Genomic DNA, 22,653 nt, shown 5'->3' on the forward strand with positions numbered 1-22,653 from the left:
TGTGTGCCTGATTTTAGGGGGGGTACCGGGGGGCCAGTGAGGGCTTGTAGGTCGGAGACGCCTTGGGAGGGGGTTGGCGAGTACCCTCTACCCCGGCTAATCTCCCTTCTCCAGCGTCGGTTCCCGGGACCGTATTATTCAAGACAGAAAATATTCAGCCTCAGAGCCTCCCCTGGGGAGGGGAGGGGAAGGAGGTGGAGTGGGAGGAGGTGGATCCAGGGAGGAAGAAGCGAGAAATCCGCCCCCGGGAAACAGCTCGGCGCGGCAGCGGAGCGAGGCACTTCTGTCACTTGGCGATCGCGGGCGCCCGAGCGCGGCCCCGGCCCGGCCCGGCGAGGCGAGGGGAGAGTCCGGCGGCCGCCGCCCCGCCCCACGCCCTCCCGCGGCGGCCGAGAGCCCGGGGCCGGCCGGGACAGGTCGCGGCGGTGCCTGGGAGCGGCCGGCCGGGGGCGGCGGCCTCGGAGCGCGGCGACGGGCAGCGCCGGATCGTCCTCCCGCTCGGTCCGGCTCGCGCCGGGCGTGCGGGGCGCGCTGCCTGGGGCCGGCCAGCCCCGAGCGGATCCACTAGCCCCGCTTTCTCCGGTGCGTGTCTGTTTTACTTTCCGCCTTAGCCGAGAGGGCGCAGCGCCCGCGGGCGGGTGGAGAGCTCGGCTCGCCGCGGGCTCCCTCCCTTCCCGCCACCTCAGGCCACCCCGCCCGGCGCTGGCGCGGGGCCGGAGGGAGCCCGCGGCGGGCGCCCGGCGGGGGCGGAGGGGCCGCGCCCGCGTGTGCGGAGCGAGGGAGGGCCGGAGGAAGGAGGGAAGGGCACAAAGGCCGGCGGCGGGCGCTGGGGTCCGGCCGGCCGGTCGTGGAGGAGGGGCGCCTCCCGTCCGCTCATGAATATTAACCGAGCCTGCGGCCTAGCGCGTCCCGGCCGGGCCCGGCGCCCGGCCCGCGTCCCCGCTCCTGCTCTCCGCCGCGCCTCGGAGGCTGGGCCAAGCGGGCTGGGAAGGGTAAGCCCCTCGTTTTTTGTTTTTCCCCCCGGGTCTCCCGACACCTTTTTAAAAGTACATATTTGGGCCGCCCTTCCCGGGAGATCGAGATCACCGACCCGCCTCTGGAAGGGGCGGAGGAAATAGTGGTAGGTGGGTGGTGGTTTTCTTTTTCCTATTTTTTTTTTTCTTCCCTAGGTGGCCCCAGGGAAAGGGAAAGATAGTGCGTCGAATGGTAGTTTGGGGAGCAGCAAGTAAATAAAAGTTGCCCGGGCTGCGGCTTCATTTCTGTCGCTCCAGAATAATGCCCCGGAGAGGGAGCTGCGCCCGGGTCCCACCCGCGGCCGCGCACACCTCCCCGCCCAGCCCCGCCGCGGGCCAAGCAAAACAGCCGCCTCCTCGGGGGCAGCCTCGGGGCGCAGGGGCAGGGGTGCGGGCGCCCAGACTCACCCGGCCCGCCCGCTGACGCCGGCCGAGCCGGCGCTGCCCGCCTCCGAGGCTGCTTTTTGTTTTTATTTTCCTGGGGGGTGTAGGGGAGCGAGCAGGGTTTTTGAAAAGTATTCCATTTTATTCTCGTGGGGAGAAAACTTCTGTTAAGTGTACGTATCTGGGTGATGCCCAAGAGCCTGCACTCTCTCTCTCTCTTCTGCCCAGAAAATACATTAATTAAAATGCACTTGAAAAGGGAATTTTTTCCCCCTGAAGGCTGCACACCAACCAGGCGAGTTTGACGCAACCACCGTGCAGTTCTGATGCTTCTCATTTTTTTTCCTGATTTATAGGTTTTTTTTCCTTTTTTCTTTCTGTTTTGTCTGGGAGGATTATTTCCTCTTTCGTGCGTGAGGTTCAGCAGCAGGGACCGAGTAATCTTTCCAAGTGTTGGAAACGCGAACTTGGTGTAGACTTGTGGCAAGGCTAAGGTCAGCGTCTGGAGAAAGTTCATGCCCTTTAACTCTTCCCTGTTCCAGGAGAGATCTCTTTGGGAGCTGACGCTCGAGCCTTCGTGACCCGCTCAGATTCCTCTTGGTCTCCGAGTAGCGGGAGGAGGAGGGGGACCGCTTTCTGCAGTTGGCCTCATTAGCTGCCAAGAAGACCCGTCTTCTTTGTTTTTTAAGTCTCGAGAAATGGACGAAGACGGTGAAGTCAGTTGAAGTCCGAAGACACCATCAGGGCGTTTTGAAGGGGCTTCATAAAAACATTTCATTCCCAGGCACATTACTTGTTTCACCAGCCCTGCACCTCCTCGGAGCCTGGTGTGGAATTCTTCCCTTTCTGGTGTGTGGTGGCATTCTGCCCCCCAATGTGGACTCCAAAGGGTTGGTCCCTTCTTTGTAATTTGAAATGAAATGATGGCCACACGTCGGACTGGTCTACCGGAGGGAGATGGTGACAAGCTCAAGGCCTGCGGGTCCCCCACCTGTGAGGTAAGCGTAGAGGCTGCATGTTGGTCCACTGTCTACAAGGTGTTCTGCCGATGGGGAGGGGGGTGCAGCTGCAGCGGGCCTCAGGAGAGGCTTTGGGGCCTTTGGGCTGATTTGTGGGAGTGTCCCAGCTTGACTCTAGGGCGGTGCAGCCTTGCCCATTTTTGTTTCCAGGAATTTCAGTGATTCTTCTGCAAGAAGGGTTTCTTCACTTTGAAATGCCCCATCTTGCCCCATCACCGCTGAGTAGGGAATTCTCCCATTTCTGGTGACTGGGAATACTGCAAGGGTCTCTGTTTTCCTTCAGTTCCCATCCTCCAGTAGTTTTGGAGTTGGGCCGGTTAGGGGATGCCTTTGTGCATTTTGTGGGTATGTATCCAAGACTGGCTCTCCAAGGGGGAGAGAGGGCAGCTGGTATGCCTGTTGGAACGGGACCTCAGGCTCACTTTGGCTTTGATGGGTATTTTGGCTTGCTGTTGATGCGGATCTCTGCGCTGGGTAGAAAAACAAGTCTTTTCCCGTGGACAGTTTAAGCACAGCCTTGAAAAACAGATTTATAGAGTTGTAATTCCAACTCCCTGAAAAATCTTCTGACATTACTGTTCTTTTATTTATGCCCTTCCTTTCACTGCTCAGAAGTTCTGTGAGCTGCCCTGGGGTGTCAGGTGACTTGCATTGCCTTTAGACCATCATCTTTGAGAAGGCTCAGAAGATTATATGCCAGGCGTCCTGAAATTTTTTGAGCAGGCAGGACAGAAATCAGAAAATCCATTGATTTATGGCACCCATATGCCCTGTTGCCTTTCATGTTCTTTCTTCTCCTTAAAAAAAAAATATATATATATATATATATATATATATATTTATTTATTCTCTTTATATTTCATTCTGTAATGACTATATTGTGTTTACTTGGTTACTGGTGGTTTCTGTAATTTGCTTGCTAAATGTACTGAATATTGTTAACCTTTTAAACTTTACTTTTGAGCTGTCTGTATTTTTATTGACGAGTTGAATAGATTATAGAAACATCCCCCAAAGAGGCTTTACTCTCACTATTTCTTTTGGACCTTGTAAGTGGTAAATTTTCACTTCACGGCCATTGAAACAAAGTCTAGTTCTGAGTGTGTGAGTTTTGGCATTTTAATAAAAATGAGTTAAGTTAAATTTTTTTTAAAGCATGCAGAGAAACTTGCTTCGTGTAGCTCACTTCATATTGGATTAGAAAGTTTATGCAGAAAATACAGGGAGGTGGATACAGTGTGCCATTACTGTACAACTCCTTAGAACTAGAAGTTAGAATCAGTGTTTTACTTTTTGACACCTGTAAACACCTGCTTGCAGGTAAAAACGTGATTAAGTGTAACACCACAATCCTCTGATCATGGTAAACCATAATAACTCCTTTTGGAAGGCCTACCTACAGCTTGGTGATTGCTTAATGTGTATTGTAGTTACATAATAATATGTGCTGTGGTCCCAAAGCCTCATTTGTCATTGTCTTGTGAATACTTTAATTAGCATGCTATTTGCATTATATTTGCAAAAACTAATGTTATTTGATTTTTTTTTTTTTTTTGGTCATTTAAGGGATGTCCCAAACCAAGAATTTATAATAGATACATCTTGTCCTTGGCTAGAAAGCAGTGTTTCCAGTTGCAAACTTGGCTTATATTAACACTGACAGTTATGTATTTTTTCAAGGGCTGTGAAATTTGTTTTCATTTGGCTGTTACTGCTGGCATAGACATATTATTTGTAGTTTGGGAACCAAGAAAACATTATATTGCCTGTATTTTGCTCATTTAAAGATTATACACAGAACTTAAGTTTGATATTAAGCTATCATATTGTTTGGCTTTTTAAAGAATAGGTAGATAGTTTGCTTAATATGTAGGAATAGAAATAAAGGGGCTATATGCTGTCAGCATTTTAAAATCTCAGCTTAACGAGTAATTATTGCCTGTTTTATTGTGCATTTAGCTCTCACCGATACTTCTGATGCACTTTAAGTCTTGTAAATATTTATTAGTAATAGAGAGTTGCCACTGGAATACTTTGGGTCGATACATATTTAAGCCTTTGAACACTGCACTTAATTTTTGTGTTTAATTTTATTAGATGTATTACATTCTTGAGTTGTACTGTCATTTTTAAAAAAAAATTTAGAAACCAATAGCTATGTTCCCAAATGTGTGTTTGAATAGTAAATTTAAGTGTGTTTTTACCTAACGAAGACATGAGCATGCATTAATGTTGTTAATCAGTTAAACTTAACTATGCAGGACAGAAGAAATTGACACAGTAAATTAATAGGAATCTCTGATTCATGACTTACCTAGTTAATTCCACCTTTTATAAATAAGGGCTACTGCATTGTTGAAGAATATACAGAAACTTCTTGTTCATTTTATGTATTAGAATCTGATTGTGTTGGTACATGAATAAAGATAAGCACCCCTCCCCACGGATATTTGGAAGGTTAAAAACCAAACAAATAACAAACAGTCCTCTTCAGATAATGAATTGTGACAGTTCAGTGGAATATATCTTGGGATTGTCCAGTAAGGATGGCACAATTCTATTCATGAAGAGTTACATACTTTGCATGTCTGCAAATATCGTTTCACTCACTCTGAGCCGGTAAGTGTGTTTTGGTGTGTGCCTGTGTGCAGTCTGGTCTGTGAAGTATTCTGACATCTCGCCTTGAGTGGCTTTGCTTACAGAATTGCTTAATTTAGACCCTGAATATTTGGTGATGTGATCACGCCTTTCATATCCTATAGAGCTCATCCTTCAAGGTTCATATTGCCTCTTTTTTTTTTTTTTAAACCAAAGGTGAAAATTTATTCCTCAGCTTTTTAGACCACATTATTTTTCCTATTTCTTTTTTTTTTTTTTTTTAAGATTTTATTCATTTATTTGACAGAGAGAGAGAGGGAGAGCACAAGCAGGCAGAGGGACAGAGGGACAGGGAGAAGCCGGCTCCCCGCTGAGCAGGGAGCCCAATGCAGGGCTCAATCCTAGGACCCTGAGATTGTGACCTGAGCTGAAGGCAGACGCTTAACTGACTGAGCCACCCAGGCGCCCCTACTTTTCCTATTTCTAATGTTTATTTTACTTTTTGTCTGTAGGCCATAGTATTGCCCAGTAATAGAATTTTTAGCATTTTCATTGTCTATTGTTAACAAACTATTTACTGATGCTAATCAGTATTATTTATTAATTTATTTCATTTTATGTCTTTCTTCTTCATCTAGACTACGACTATCCTGGGACTAAATGTATTTTACAGCTGATGAAAGATAATTGTTGGTTGATTTTGGAATAGTGTAAATAATACAGCAAGGCATTTTTCTGTGTATGAACTCATGTGCACTTTGCTTTTATCCCGGACTCCCTTGTTCCTTCTCAGGTGCTCTGCTCTCTCTCTCTTTCCCTCTCTCTCCCTGGAGTTCTTCTTCCTCTCTGCCCCTTTCATGTTGGCTTTACCTACAGCCAGGCTTTTGCCATTCCTCTGCTCTTCTCTTTCTCCCTCCTTGGGTTTCATTTTATGCTCTCCCATGGCTTTAATTTGTATGCTGGGGACTCCAGATTTACAGCTCAATCCCAGGTTTTATAGTTGATCTCCAGACCTCTGTAGCCTTTTGCCTGTTTACCAGTTGTTTTTTTTTGGATCGCCCACAGGCATTTCAAACTTAACAAATTCTACTCCTGCTGGCATCCTTCCGCTCTCGCTTCTTTCAGTGAGAAGCACCGCTATCTCCTTATCTGTCCCAGTCAGCAACCAGGTTATCATCCTTGACCCTTCTCTCTCCTCCTTCCTCCTATCCAAAGTCCTGTCGAGTCTGCATTCCACACCCCGTCGCCACTACCTGAGTTCAGGTCAGCTGCATCTCGGTGCTGAGCCACTGGCCAGGCTTCCTAACTACTTTCCCAATTGCCCAGCCTTGAGCCTCATCACCTGCCAGCGCTCGCTCTGCCCCTGCCATTGTCACAGTGCTCCTCCTGAAATCGAAGGCCGATTGTTACGTTCCCCTGTGTAGAACAATTTTCTGGCTTCCCGTTGCCTTTGGAATAAAGTTCAAACTCCCGAGCAGTCTGCAAGGACAGTAAATCATCTGGCCCGCCCTCCTTCTACACTTCCTGTACCACACTACTGTCTGTTCCACCCGGGACACAGTCTGTTCCACAAGCCTCTCCACTTCGGGTCCTTTCAAGTGCTGTTTTCTCCTACCCTCCTTCCAGCTGCCCCTTCTTCGCCCCGCTTCCCTCCATGCCTGATTTTCCTCTTCGTTCTGGTCTCTTCTTCAACATCACTTCCTCAGGAAAGCCTTTCCTGGCCCTCCAAGACCGGGTTAGTTGCCCCCAAAGCATTGTCCCAGAACACCCTGTACTTTATCAGGAATAGTGCTTGCAAGTTTATTTATCTGTATTCCCCCCTCGACTGCAGCCCCCCGTGTTTTCTTCTCCCGTGTCTGGCTCGTAGTAGGGCTCAGTAAATAGTGTTGAATTAATGAATGAGTATGTCGGAAGGGCTTTAATTTTTATTCACTGTTCACTTAGAGTCGGTACACTGTACTGTCTTGATTATCCGCCTGCCTCATGGATCGCGCCTTCTCACTTCTCGGTCCCTGGATTTCCTCAACTTTCTGGCCTGCTAAGTCTTCATATACGTCACAGTTTGACCCTCTTTTTTTCTCTCTGTGCTCACTTTCATGACTTTAAACATCAAGTATATACTGATAATTCATATTTACGCCTATGTATTTGTGTGTGTACGTGTGCGTGTGTGTGTGCGTGTGCGTGTGTGTGTGTGTGTGTGTGTGTGTGTTGTCTCCACCCGTTTGGTCTCTATATCCCTTGAATTCAGATTCCTGTAGCCACCTGACCACCCAGTCTCCGCTTGGATAGTAAAGAGACACATGGTAAACGGAACTCCCCATTCTCTAAAGTCTGCTTCTGCCCACCTTCCTAGTTTTTTCCTCCTCTCTGGCACGAGCACTCCTGCCTTCCAGGTCAGGCTGCTTGGAGTGATCTTTGATCTCTCTCATGCATACCATGCAAATCTGGTTGACCTTCTCCGCGTCAAGTGCTTGCTCGAATCTGTTCTCCACACAGGAGCTGGAGCAGACCATCTGTAAATTAGAGCATGTCACTCCTTTGCTCACATTCCTCTGATGGCTTCTCATGTCCCTCAAAGTTAAAAGCTGAAGTTCTTAGATGCCCTGCGAAGCCCGGCACAATCTGCCCTCCCACCTCCCTGATCTCATCTCCTGCTGCTCTCACTGTCCTCCCTCTGTACTGCTAGCCATTCTGGACTCTTGTGCGCACACTGGGCATGGCATTCCCCAGAGCCTTCCCACCACTAGCTGTTCCCTCCACTTGGAGCGCTCTCCCCCCTCAGGCGTCCACAGGGCTCGCTTCCTCATCTCCTCTGCCTTGAGGTCACCTGAGTAAGGCCTTTGCTGACCACTGGGTTTATTGAACGCCTCTCCTCTACTCCCATGACACAGCCTGCCCTCCTTCCTTGCTGTGTTTTTCTCCATCACTTACTCTCCATGTGACGTGCTCATCTATCTGATTTTGCTTATTTGTTCGGGCAGATCATATATCTAGAATATAAGTGTTAAGTGTAATTTGTTTTGTTCACATGGTATTTTTCTGTTCCTGGAAGAATGCCTAGCCCGTTGTTGGCCCACAGATACTTTTTTCCAATGAGTGAATGAATGAGTGGATTAAGACTAAGAAAAATTCCAAAATATTACTGAGTCTGTATATGGGTACATAACATGTTAGTACTTAATTTGGTCTTCTGGACCTCCATTTCCATTAGGACTGCTGTTCACATCTTTGGTGCCTTTTTTCTTTGCATCTTTCCTCTCTTCAGGGAGCTGGTAACCAAGTAACAGTAACCCAGACAGTGTGTAGCACGCATGTATGAAATAATTTGCACTAAGAGGTGAGATAATGGTAATTAACACACCAGTGGATGGGGAATCAGGCTGGTGGGGAAACTATAAAAAGATAATATGCCTGTATTGCTAATTTTTTAAAAAATGAATGGTGAATATATTAATGTTCTTCATTAAATATTTTTTAATATCATAAACATTTCAAGTTAAAAATGATCACAGCATTGATTATGACAAAATGTTAGCAGTTGTTAATTCTAGATGATGAAATTTAGGGATTATATCATTTTTGTATTTTTTTTTGCTTACTTCTGAAACTATGATAAAAAAGACACCATTTACAGATTTTTAAAAATAGTCAATATGTCACTAGTCTTGTGGAAATCTGGTTTCTAGAAAACCTACACTGCTTAAAATAATACTTAAATACTTTTTGAAAAGGATACACAGCCCTCAAAACAATACTTGAATATTTTTTTAAAAGCATGTGTTTTTTTTTCCGTGAAGGCCTAGGATTCATTCTAGGCTCGTTGTAATACCATGTAATATAACACTATTATTTAACTTTAAACATGTGTTCCTTTGTATACCTGAGTCTGTATGTCAGAATACCATTGCATGTCAAAAGCTTTGTGCTGCGGGTTGGGATTAAAGGTAAAGCCTGCCAGAATTCAGAATAGCAGCAGTAGCAGCGGCAGGTATGAAGTGACATTTCAGCAGAAGTCTGGATTTGAATGGATTGAGTGGGACCATATCACTAGATACAGGCCATCTACAAAGGAGTACCCCTGGCTGCAGAAAATTTCTCCATACATTGTCAGTGTTCCTTAGCATTCATTTCTTCCAAGACAAACATTTTGTGAAGTCCTTATTCCTTGGTTACAGAAGCTCTGATCCTTTCTTCATTTCTTTAGTTTTTTACCAGGTCAGATAATCCCAGTACAAAAGTGATATTCCGTTTCTTTTGTTCTTAGCTTTGCGAAGGGACCTGTCATCTTACGATAGTTAGCAATATGGTGATTTCAGCGTGAGCAGGGCTTGTGTGGGTAAAGACACACAGATGCGGTTACTGAAGGCAGCTACTTTCTGTTAGAGAAACACCATATGGGCGGCACTTGCTTTTCTTTCTGGTTGATGTGATTAGATTAGTAAACCAAAAGGTTATTGGACTTAAAGATTGTCCTATGATTTATCTAATTTTAATTGACCATAAAGAATTAACTATGTTAAATCTTCTGAGCCTTCTATATGTTCTGTTGGTTTGGGGTAGGAAGACATCTTCATGTAAAAGCTTCATTTTGGATTACTTCCACCAAAATAGCGTTTTAGTTGCAGCTTCGTATTCTTAAAAAAATTGAGTATTGTGCAAATAGTTTATTTCACAATAAAATCTGGAAGATGGCCTGTTGTACTTCTAAAATAATCTCAGAGACAAATGGATACACTGTACTTTGGTTTAAGAAACTAAATGTGATGGAAATTGGTTTTTGTCAAGTCCTCTTTTCTCTAGCTGTCTATGAATATGAAGGGAATCCCACTGTGCAGATTTGTGAATAAGAGAATAGATTGAGAACCCAAATTTGATATTTCTGAATGCTCACCTATCTTTGGGAAAGTTTTGAGGCAGACCAGAGCAAACTATCATTATCAAAAAATGGCAAGTTCAAGAGCGTATTTACTTGTTCTTGGTCACGCTGGCTGCTGTGGAGTCTTCTGTTTGATACTGGTGTTTTTGATTCAGAATTGGTTTCTTACCGCCTTTCCCCCTCGTCGCGCACCCCTGTTCCGGATCCGCATCTGGGGGTCATGAGCAGTGCCACATAGGCAGTGCTGCTCCTGATCCCGCAACTTCTTTTTCCTTCTTAGACCCGAGTGAGGACGTAGTCTCCTGACTTACACTCTTGTTCACTGCGTTACTCTTTAATATATCTTGTCAGAGCTTCTTAAGAACATCTTGATTTTCTTTTTTCTTCCAATGTGGTGAGGATCCTTAAATATCGGCAGATAGAAAGCTGGGTTTATGATTACATTTCTCCTGGATATGTCTTAGCTACTATACCTTGGGGATTAATAGGCATCATTTTTTTTTTTTAACCTCAAGATATCTAGGCATCTTTAATTCCCAGAAGTTTGCTAATAAGTAAAGATTCTATATTTAAAAAAACTTGTGTTAGTTTGGTCAGTGGATCCTACTTTCTCCTTTGTGTTCTGCACATTGGCTTCTGGAAACATTATCTACCTAGTGAATGTGAGGGAAAGGAAGTGCCCTGGGCACCCAGTTTAAATCAGATACTTATTATAATGCTTTTAGGAAATGTTTTCAATTTACTTTATTTTTCATTTAATAATAAATTATGTACACCATTCTCTGCCCATAGGGGAGATATGTACCCTTGACCCTTGAACAGCGCAGGTGTGAGCTATGTGGGTGGGTCTACTTATATGCAGATATTTTTTGACAAAAACAAGACAGTACTGTAAATGTGTTTTCTTTTCCTTATGATTTTGTTAATTACATTTTCTTTTCTCTAGCTTACTTTACTGTAAGAATACACTATATAATACATGTAATATACAAAATATGTCTTAATTGACCGTTTCTGTCATCAATAAGGCTTCCAGGCAACAGTAAGTTTTGGGGAGTCAAGAGTTATACACAGATTTTGAACTATTTGGGGGTCAGCTCCCCTTCTGTACATGTGGGTCTCTCTATGTAGATGGATAGTAGATAGATAAATAGACAGACACATACATCCTTAGACACACATACATATATATAGCTTACCAATTCTGTAAATGGAGGAAGAGAAGCTTACAAAGCACTATACAAAGGTATTTTTAAGGATTGCAATATGGGAAAGAGATAAGAGTGATTTTGTATGGCTATGAAGGGCAGAGCTAGGATCAGTGGATAGGTGAGCCTATTTATTCAGCTCAGTATTCAGAAGAGAAATTTTTTAGTAGAAGGTAACTGAGATTGAATGTATTCTTTGCAGATAGGATGACCTTCACTTGCAGAAGAACAGAATTCCTGCGTTGGTAGGAATTCAAGTCAGGCAAATCTGGGTGATCATTAGAATCACTTGGACAACTTTTAAAACCACAGATTCTTCTTCCCACCATTAAGCTAATGAATTAGAATCCCTGGAAGTGAGACTGAAAAGCCTTAACTTTTAAAAAGATCCCCTGGTGACCTTCCAAGTTTGAGAAAAACAGGACCAAAAGACATTCATAGCTCTTTCCAAAGTCTGAATTCTTATGGTACCCTGATTTTGGCATTTTTCAGCCCAAATTGAAATCAATGTAAAGAAAACAGGCAAAAATATGGAGAGGAAATTTAAATGACTAAACAAGTGAAAATTTCAATATTAAAATTGTCATTATTTGCTTCTGTTTGTAATCGTATATACTTCTACTTGTCATTAGTATTCCAAAGTAATATTCTTTTCAGATAAAATAAACACTATATCAAAGAGCACTTTAAAATTCAACCATGATTCGTGTTGCACATTTTTGTGTGTATGTCATACTTTGATTAAAAGTCAGTTTAAAGTGATAGAGCTCTCTCTGACTCTGGTCATATTGAAGTTATTGTTACCTTTTAGTTCTATTATAAAAGTAATTTGCTTAGTGTCATTTACAGAAGGCTATATTTTCTTTAGGCAAGTAACTGTTAGAATAATTGCTCTTGTGTATCTTATAGTTATTTGTTCATAATAACTCTATCCAGAGAAGGAAAAGTTACAATGGAAGAAAAAATGTATGTACTTATTCTCTCTCTGTATGTGCGCTTTCATATTTATCATTCATATATATCTATGGTGCTCTTTATTTAAGTATACATCGTGAAAGTTTTCAGAAGGTATTCTAACATAAGTAGTAGTAAACGAATCATTAACAGAAGAATTCTGTCTACATACCCTTCCTCACTTAACACCAGCAGCTATTCTGCCCGTCTGTTGAATCAGTCTTGTCTTTCAAACTCACGGAATGTGAGATGCACTGGATAACACAGTGTAAATACAATGTAAGCTAATTACAGATCCGATTGCCAGTTCTGCAAAAGAAGCAGGCTTTCTTGAAGTCAGCGAAAGTGATGTTGGAGAAGGAGCAAAGCCAGCGACAAGATAAGGAGGATCTGGCAGAGTGAGACCAGTAAGCAAGTGGAAGAAGGCATAACGGAGGGTGATAGGCATCTCAAAAGAGAATGATTTGAATTCAAAGGATTAAGAGAAGCCTTTGAAAAAACTGATGTCCTTGAATGTGATGGCATATATGCGATTTATTTCTTGTCTTCTAGGAAGTGATGTTTAGTTTAGACCCCATGCTTGAGTCTCTGTTTGCCAAGAGACACTAAAAAGCGGGTATAAATATATCAATAAAAGAAGGAATGGTAGTGGTGAACAGATTTCTATTTTGCTTTCTTTTCCTACGTAAAGACAGTGCCTCTGAGAGTTAATAGAAAATCCCAGCTTCCCTAGTTGACTTTGATATAAAGCTGCTTAAACAGAGGTCCTGCGTTACTTCTTCAAAGGTCCTCCTGTTACAATAGTTGTTAGATACCCAAGTATTTTAGAGTTCTGAATATTTTACATGCCTTGGTTTTTTTTAATGCCTTTATTGAGGTATGATTGATATGTAAAAAGCTTACATATTTAATGTCTACAAGTGTGGATAAGTATACACCATGAAACCATACCCTCCATGAAGGCCATAAACAGAATCATGACCTCAGGTTTCCTCTTGCCCCTGCATTATTGTTACTGCTACTTTTTTTTTGTGTGTGTGGTAAGAACTCTTAAAATAAGATCTACCCTCTTAGCAAATTTTAAGTATACAATACAGTATTGTTAGCGATAAGCACTAAGCTCTATAGTAGGTCTCCAGAATCTTGCATAAGTGAAACTTTGTACCCTTCGACGATCACCTCCCCATTTCCCCGACTTTCTAGCCCATTATAATGTACTCTCTTCTTCTGTGAGTCTGTTTCAGATTCCTCATATAAATGAGATCATATAGTATTTATCTGCTTTTCCATGCTAATTTCACTTAGCATAATATCCTCCAGGTTCATTCATGTTGTCACAGATGGCAGGATTTCTTTCTTTTTTAAGTCTGAATAATATTATCTTCGAGATCCTGATTTCAGATCTTTTGGGTAAGTACACAGAAGTGGAATTGGTGGATCATATGATAGTTCTACTTTTAAATTTTTGAGGAGCCTCCATATAATGGCTGTACTAATTTACATTCTCACTGACAGTGTGCCAGGGTTCTGTTTTTTCCACATTTTCACTAACACCGTTTGCTTTTTTTTTTTTTTTTTTAGTGATAGCCATTCTAACAGGATGAGGTGATATCTCACTGTGGTTTTTATTTGCATTTTCCTGATGCTTAGTGAGGTTCAGTACCCTTTACATACCTATTGGCCATTTGTATGTCTTTGTAGAAATGTGCGCTCAGGTCCTTTGCCCATTTTTTAATTGATACACTTTTTTGTTTCTTAGCTGCCTTCATTTCTGACTCTCACTGGTTTGGGCTGCCTAAAGCACCAGTGATGCCTTAGCAAAATGTGCAGTTGATTAAAAATCATGCTAGTAGCTACAGTTACACTATAGACTTACCGGGAGAGACTAGGTGTGCCCGGAGTCTTCCTTGGGGTGGTATGAGCCAAACTAGAATCCCTGGTTGAAGATACTGACAGAACTTCATATCGTAATCATAGTTTCTGGTTACTAGAACTGCATCTGCTCTAGACAAGAGATAATGCAAATTGTCTTCAGTTTAGGTGAGGAATTTGGAAGAAGAATCATTCTTCCCTATTTAATCCTTAGCTTCTGTCACCACTCTTGGCTGTCTTTTTATTTGATCATAATCTTGTATCTAACTCTTTGAACTAGTTACTGCAACATTGTGCTTGGCTCAAGTGGGATCTCTAGGAAAAAGGTAGGCAGATATTTAAGGCTCTGAAATTTTCATAGATATTCAGGATGGATAAGGATACCAAAAACACATGGCTTAGAAAGTGAATACTACTTGATTTTGCCAAATTGTGGTGGAATGTTTCACATATTTTTGACAGTATGTCTTTTCTAGTTGGCTTCGAATCGACAGCAGACCAGATAGCGACTTTATGTCTGCCTCTGAAAAGGATCTCAAACTTTAGAAATCAGTTTGTGTGATTAAGAGGGAAAACATAAAATGCCGATATCGGAAATTAAAGAGGGGGCATCATTCAGAGCCTGCACACATTAACAAGATAAAAAGGGAATATTATGAGCAACTTTATGTCTGTGAATTTGACAGTTTAGATGAAATAGGCAGATTCTGTGTAAGGATTCTGTACCCATTTGATTTGTTTGTGTGTTTGGCGGGAGTGGGTTCCCAAACCAACCATTCTCCAACACAGCTGGGTATCCTTCAATTCAACTCAATTCTGACACTGTCTGCCTGGAGACAACACCATAGCATCAGATCCCACAGATGAAGGGCTCATTCCTGTAAGACTGCCCCCTCACCCTTCAGCCACCGATTGTGAATCCAGGCACCAATTTGTTGCCTGACCCATCAGCTGTAGATGGCTGTGGATCGGAGATTCCAGCCATCCCCTCTTTGGGTTCAGTTAATTTAGTAGAGTGACTCACAGAACTCAGAGAAACGTATTACTGAATAGATCACTGGTTTATTATAAAAGAATATAACTCAGGAACAGCCAGATGGGAGAGATGCGTGGGGCAAGGTACGGGGAAAAGTATAGAGCTTCTGTGTCCTCTCCAGGCACATCACTCTCCCCAGATCCTCTCGGCTTCAGCAACCTGGAAGCTTTTGAACCCCATCCTTTTGGATTTTTATGGAGGCTCCATTACATGTGCATAATTGATTACATGATTCGCCACTGGTGAATGATTTGAGCTCCAGCCCCTTTCTCCTCCCCTGAGGTGAGAGGGGTGGGACTGAAAGTTCCAATTCTCTAATCACAGGTTTGGTTCTCTTGGCAACCAGCCCCATCCTTAGGTGTAGTCCAAGAGTCACCTCATTAACACAACAAAAGACACCTTTGTTACTCTTACCACTTAGGAAATTCCAAGGGTTTTAGGAGCTCTGTGCCGGGAATGGGGATGAAGACCAAATATGTATTTCTTACTCTAAATCACAATATTACACCTTGAGTGAAACAAATTACCAAAACTGCCACAAGAGAAATAAAAAAATCTGACTAGTGCCATATATATTAGAGACATTGAATTTGTAATTAAAAACCTCCCCACAAAGAAGACTCCAGATCCTGATGGCTGCGTTGACATATTCTGTAACATGTTTAAGGAAGAAATCATACCAGCTCTATACAAACTCAAAAAACGAGGTGGAGGGAACCCTTCCCATCTCCTTTTTATGAGGCCAGTATAAGCCTGGTAGTTAACTAGACAAGAACATTATAAGGAAAGGAATTCAGACCAATAACCCCAATGGTTGTAGATACAAAAATTCTTAACAAAATGTTAGCAAGTTAACTCTGTCCATATATGAAAAGGATAATAATGTCATGATTAAGTTGGAGTCATCCCAAAAATGAAAGACTGTCATTTTAACATATTAATAATTAACATATTTAACAGTTTAACAAAATACAATAAAGGAGAAAATTCATCTGATCATCCACTCAGTAGAAGCAGAAAAAGCATTTTACAAAATTTAACACTCATTCATCATAAAACCTCTCAGAAAAGCTGGGAATATAAAGAAATTTACCCAATTTGATAAGGGAGTTCTTTGAAGAAACCTACAGGTAACATACTTGGAGAAATACTGAATACTGCTAAGGTCAGGAACAGGGTAAGAATATCTACTCTCAGTACTTCTATTCAACAATATTATGGAGTCTCTGCTTAATGTAATAAATCATGAAAAAGAAATGAAAGGAAGGAAATAGGGAAGGAAGAAGTAAAACTCTTTATTTGCAAACAGTGTGATTGTGCACATACAACATTGTAAGAGATCTAACAAAAACACTTTAGATTTTTCAAGGTCATACGATACAAGGAAACAATGCTAATGTACAAACATCAGTGTATTTCTGTATATTAAACAACTGTGAAATGAAATAAAATAATAGCCTTATTATTTTAATATCTTGAAGACAATTTTAATAAATGGAGAGATATACTATGTTTATGGATTGGAAGACTCATTAAGATGTGACTTAGCCACAAATTGCTGTATAAATCCAACTCAATTCCAATTAAAATTCCAGCAGGGCTTAGCAAAAATTTTTTATTAGAAATAGACAAGCTAATTCTAAAATTTATTTGGAAATGCAAAGGACACAGAATAACCAAAACAGTTTTGATAAAGATTAGTTTTATATTATTTATATTATTTTATAATACTCAAAGCTACAAATATCAAGATAGTATAGAGTTGGTTTAATGATAGATATATATAACAATGGAAGGCAGTGGAGAGTTGGGAGACCCACGTAAGCATGATCATTTGAATTTAGTGGGGTGATTTGAGTGGTACTGAACAAGTAGATATCCATATGGCTAAAAATGAACCTTTATCTTTACCTTACATCACAGAAGAGTTAACCCCAATTAGATCACTGACATACATGTAAAAGCTAAGACAGTAAAACTTCTAGTCAAGAACAAAATATGTATGACTTTGGGGGTAAACAAAGAGTTCTGAGATGGGACACAAAAAGCACTAACTGGAAAAGAAAACAAAACAATAAATTGGATTTCATTAAAATTAAAAACTTGTGCTTTTTGTAAAACATCATTAAGAAAATGAAAAGTAAAGCCACAGATGGGGAGAAAATATTTGTAAAACATATATCTGATTAAGGACCTGCTTCTAGGGGCGCCTGGGTGGCTCAGTCGTTAAGTGTCTGCCTTCGGCTCAGGGCCTGATCCCAGGGTCCTGGGATCCAGCCCCGCATCGGGCTCCCTGCTCCGCTGGGAGCCTGCTGCTTTCTCTCCCACTCCCCCTGCTTGTGTTCCCTCTCTCGCTGGCTGTCTCTCTCTCTGTCAAATAAATAGAATAAAATCTTTAAGAAAAAAAACAAACGACCTGCTTCTAGACAACCCAGTTTTTAAAATGGGCAAAAGTTGAACTCCATAAAAGAAGATAGATGAATAGTGTATCAGCACATGAAAAGATGTCCAATAGCATCAGCCAACAGGAGAAGAATGCAAATTAAAACTACAATGAGCTACCACTGTACTCTCACTAGAATAGCTAAAATTAAGAAGGATAAAAATAGGAAGAGTTACTGGGTATGTGGGCAACTGAACTTAGATATTGCTGAGAGGGTTGTAAAATGACATAGGTGCTCAGGACAATATTTTGGCAGTTTTCAGAAGTGAAGCACGGCCCACTCCTAAGTACTTACTCAAGGGAGTTGAACCACTCCTAGGTACTTACTCAGGGGAAACAGTGTCCACAAAAAGACTTGTACGTGAATGTCCATAACAGCTTTATTCATAGTATTCCAAAATTTGAAACAGCCCCAAATCCATCAACAGACAAATGATGGTATATCCATGTAATGGAAAACTACTCGGCAATTTAAAAAGAACAAACTGTTGATATACTCAGCCCCATGAATGAATCTCAAAATGCTAAGAAAAAAGAAGTCAGAGTTGGGAGAGTACATGATTCTACTTACATAAAAATTTCAGAGCTGAGTAAACCAATCTATAGTGAGAGAGCGCAGATCAGTGGTTGCCTGGAGCTGGGAGGGCTTTGATTGTAAGGAAGCATGAAGGGAGTTGGGGAGGTGAAAGTGTTCTTGATTGTGTGGTGGCCGTGGTTCTATGGATGTGTAGTGGCCAGAATTCATTGAACTGTACATTTTAAAGGGGTACACTTTCTTGTATAGAAATTAAACTTCACTCAAATTTATTTAAAAAAACCCAGTTTGACCACACCAGATTTTGGTGAGGATGTAGAACAACTGGACCTCTGATACTGCTGATGGGAGTGTAAAATGGTACAGTATTTTAAAAAACCTTTTGGCAGTTTATTATAAAGTTCACCATATACCTACTTTATGATCTAGCATTTTCATTCCTACATAATTACTCCCCAGGGAAATAAAACACATGTTCACACAAAAGACTTGTTCAGGAATGTTCATAACAGCTTTATTTGTGATGGCTCCAAACCACAAATAACTCAATGTGTATTAATAGGAAAATCGGTAGATTTTCATATATTCCTACTGTGGAATACTTTTTGGCAATAAAAAGTGAAAGACTATGTATACAACATGGAGCAATATGGATGAATATCAGTATCAATATAATGAATAGGAAGATGGATGAATATTGCCCCTGGGAGTAAGGGAGGAAACTTCCAGAATAACTAGGACACACAGGAAACTTCCTGGGGGTAAGGAAATGTTCTGTCTCTTGAGGTTGGGGTGAATTACTTAGATACATGCATTGATAACATATCATGAGCTATGCTTTTTAAGAGTTACACATTGTGTGTAAATATTTATGCCTCAATTGAAATATATGAAAAATACAATTAAAAATATGAAACACTGCTCACTTGAGTAGCACATATACTAAAATCGGAACAATACACAGAAGGTTAGCATGGCCCCTGCGCAAAGATGACACATACATTTGTGAAGCGATCCATATTTTTTTTAAAATGCAAAACAAGGGAAAAAACCCAAAATATAATGAGAAGTTAACAGACAAAACTAAAAATAGTGGCTGAGACATTAAATACCTCGCCCACTACTGGAATATTAGTTTTGTCTTCCCTCACTCTCAAATTCTCCAATATCATATCATGTTACATCGTATCATTGGACTACTTTTATCCTCCTAAGTAGTTTGGCAAAATTCTTGAGTTTTGTTTTCGGATAGAGAAAATTTTTAAATTTTTTCCCTTTAATTGTATGTAACATTGAAAACCTATAAATAATTGAATATGAAAAATAATTGAAAAATTGTACTATAGATTTTAAGTTACAAAATGTTGATATGTCTTGGGTTTAATGAGACTGGCATATAACTATTAGGCAGTTTAATTTTATCTAAGCCTTTGATTTCTTTTGGAAGCCTACCTAAGTAAGTGAACTTCTCTGAATACAGTTTGTAAAAAAAAAAAAAAAACCAACAAAAACCAGTAGTTGATTTGTTTGCTTATGAAAGTATTATACGTAATTACTGTAGTGCTAGATTCTTATGTAGTTAAAAGCCTATATTGTAACATTTCCCTTAGCTGTGACAAGTTCTTGATTAACTTTTTTTATTGTGGTAAAATACACATAACATGAAATTTACCATTTTAACCATTTTTACATGTACAATTAAGTGTATTAAGTACATTCACAGTGTTGGGTAATGATTATTACTGTCTATTTCCAGAACATTGTCATCATCCCAAACAGAAACATTGTACTCAATTTACCATTCCCCTAACCCTTAGTAGTCTCTATTCTACTTTTAATATGCATTTGCCTATTATAGATATCTCATATAAGTGGAATCATACAATTGCCCTGTTGTGCCTGGCCTGTTTCACTTAGCATGAAGTTTTCAAGGTTCACCTGTTATAGAATGTTTCAAAACTCCATTCCTTTTTTTTTTTTTTTAAAGATTTTATTTATTTATTTGACAGAGATAGAGACAGCCAGCGAGAGAGGGAACACAAGCAGGGGGAATGGGAGAGGAAGAAGCAGGCTCATAGAGGAGCCTGATGTGGGGCTCGATCCCATAATGCTGGGATCATGCCCTGAGCTGAAGGCAGATGCTTAACCGCTGTGCCACCCAGGCGCCCCTCCATTCCTTTTTATGACTGAGTGCTATTTTTTTGTGTGTACGTACTATATTTTCTTATCCATTCATCTGTTGATGTACACTTGGTTGTTTTTACCTTGACTATAGCGAATAATGCTGCTCTGAATATTGTATTTAAGTTTCTGTTTGAGTCCCTGTTTTTAATTCTTTTGATTATATGCTCGGACATGGAATTGCTGGGTCGTATGGTAATTCTATGTTTAACATTTTGGGAAACTGCCAAACTTTTCCGCAGGGGCTTACTGTTTTATATTCCTATCAGCAGTGTATGAGCATTGCAGTTTCTCTACATCCTCACCAGTACCTGTTATTTTCCATTTTCAAAATTACTTTTTTAAAATTATAGCCAGCTGGTGTATGTATGAAGTGTTATCTCATTGTGGTTTTGGTTTGCATTTCCGTAATGACTAATGATGAACATATTTTCATGTGCTCGTTGGCCGTTTGTCTCATTTACAAAACATCTATTCGAGGCCTTTGCCTGTCTTTAAATTGGGCATGTTTTTTGTTGTTAACTTGTAGGAGTTCTTTATATATTCTGGATATTAATTCTTTATCAGATACATAATTTACAAATATTTTCTCCCATTTTGTGTGTTTTCTTTTCACTTTCTTGATAGTGTCCTTTGATGCATAAAATTTTAAATTTTTATGAAGCCCAATTTATCTTTCTCTTTTGTTGCCTATGCTTTTTTTTTTTTTTTTTAAAGATTTTATTTATTAACACAGAGAGACAGCCAGCCAGAGAGGGAACACAAGCAGGGGCAGTGGGAGAGGAAGAAGCAGGCTCCCAGCGGAAGAGCCTGACGTGGGACTTGATCCCAGAACGCTGGGATCACGCCCTGAGCCGAAGGCAGACGCTTAACGACTGCGCCACCCAGGCGCCCCTGTTTCCTATGCTTTTGACATCATAAATAAGAAACGGCTGCCAAACCCAAGGTCATGAAGATTTTCCACAGTGTAATCTTCTAAAAGTTTTATAGTTTCAGCTCTTAAATTTAGATCTTTGATCCATTTTGGGTAAACTTTTCTATAAAGTATACGGTAAAGGTATGATTTCATGCTTGCGGATATCCAGTTTTCTCAGCACCATTTTTTTAAAAAACTGTCCTTTCCCCACTGAATGGTCCTGGCACTGAATTGAAAATCAATTGACCATATATGTGAGAATTTATTTCTGGGCTTTCTAATCTCTTCTATTCGTCCATAGATCTATTCTATACCACAGTGTGCCAGTAGCACACTGTTTTGATTATTGTAGTTTTGTAGGAAGTTTTGAAAGTGGGGAGTGAGTCTTCCAACTTTGTTCTTACTGTTGTTTTGTTGTTCTTATTTTTTAAAACATAACTCAGTGCTCATCACGAAAAGTGTACTCTTCAATCCCCATCATCTGTTTCACCCATCCCCCACCCAGCTCCCCTTTGGTAACCATATGTTTGTTCTCTATAGTTAAGAATCTGTTTCTTGGTTTGTCTCTCTCTTTTTCCTTTGCTCATTTGTTTTGTTTCTTAAATTCCGTGTGTGAGTGAAATCAGAGGGTATTTGTCTTTCTCTAATTTTGCTTAGCATTATACTCTCTACCTCTATCCATGATGTTGGAAGTGGCAAGATTTCATTTTTTATGGCTAATAATATTCCATTGTATATATACACATCTTCTTTATCTATTCATCTATTGATGGACACTTAGGCTGCTTCCATAGTTTGGCTAATGTAAATAATGCTGCTGTAAACATCAGGGTGCATGTATCCCTTTGAATTAACGTCTTTGTATTTTTTAGGTAAATACCCAGTAGTGCAATTACTGGATTGTAGGCAGTTCTATTTTTAACCTTATTCATTCATTCATTCATTCATTTGGCTGCACACCTAATGTGGGGCTCGAACTCATGACCCTGAGAGCAAGAGTTGGATGCCCCAAGGACTGAGCCAGCCAGATGCCCCTGTTTTTAACCTTTTGAGGAGCTTCCATGCTGTTCTGCACAGTGGCTGCACCAGTTTGCATTCCCACCAACAGTGCACAAGGGTTCTTTCTTCTCCACATCCTCACCAACACTTGTTATTTCTTGTGTTGTTGATTTTAGCCATTCTGCTAGGTGTGAGATGATAGCTCATTGTACTTTTGATTTACATTTCCCTGATGCTGAGTGATGGTGAGCATTTTTCATGTGTCTGTTGGCTCTCTGTATGTCTTCTTTGGAGAAATGTCTGTTCATGTCTTCTGCCCATTTGTAATTGGATTATCTGGTTTTTGGATGTTGAGTTATATAAGGTCCTTTTAGATTTTGGATACTAGCCCTTAATTGTATATGTGATTTGCAAATATCTTCTTCCATTCAGTAGTCTGCCTTTTAATTTTGTTGCTTGTTTCCTTCACTGTGGTGGTTAATTTTTGCTTTTTTTTAAAGGTTTTATTTATTTATTTATTTGAGAGAGAGAGAGAGAGAGTGTGTGCTGGTGCACGCACAAGTCGGGGAAGGGCAGAGGGGGAGGGAGAGAGAATCCAGATCAGACTCTGCACTGA

At 40.8% G+C, this 22,653-nt stretch overlaps 1 protein-coding gene and 1 non-coding gene across 7 annotated transcripts in view; both read left to right on the forward strand.

Moving 5' to 3' along the window:
- Window positions 1-419: 419 nt before the first annotated feature.
- ARHGAP21 (Rho GTPase activating protein 21) overlaps window positions 420-22,653 on the forward strand; it is a 133,028-nt gene continuing 110,794 nt past the window's right edge. For 3 of the 6 annotated variants that reach the window (XM_044392164.3, XM_044392165.3, XM_048219289.2), the window contains exons 1-2: window positions 420-582; window positions 1,940-2,395. In XM_044392164.3, coding sequence (XP_044248099.2) covers window positions 2,318-2,395 — 78 coding nt within the window. In that variant the 5' untranslated portion in view covers window positions 420-582; window positions 1,940-2,317. Of the gene's footprint in view, window positions 583-795; window positions 993-1,939; window positions 2,396-22,653 lie in introns of those variants that run through there. The other 3 variants (XM_044392166.3, XM_048219290.2, XM_048219288.2) reach the window with 3 other exon arrangements.
- LOC113241402 (U6 spliceosomal RNA) lies at window positions 18,860-18,966 on the forward strand. The gene has a single exon (XR_003311566.2). It is a non-coding gene; the product is annotated as a U6 spliceosomal RNA (small nuclear RNA).

The sequence above is a fragment of the Ursus arctos genome, unplaced genomic scaffold (genome assembly GCF_023065955.2).
Source record: "Ursus arctos isolate Adak ecotype North America unplaced genomic scaffold, UrsArc2.0 scaffold_30, whole genome shotgun sequence".
NCBI lineage: Eukaryota > Metazoa > Chordata > Mammalia > Carnivora > Ursidae > Ursus > Ursus arctos.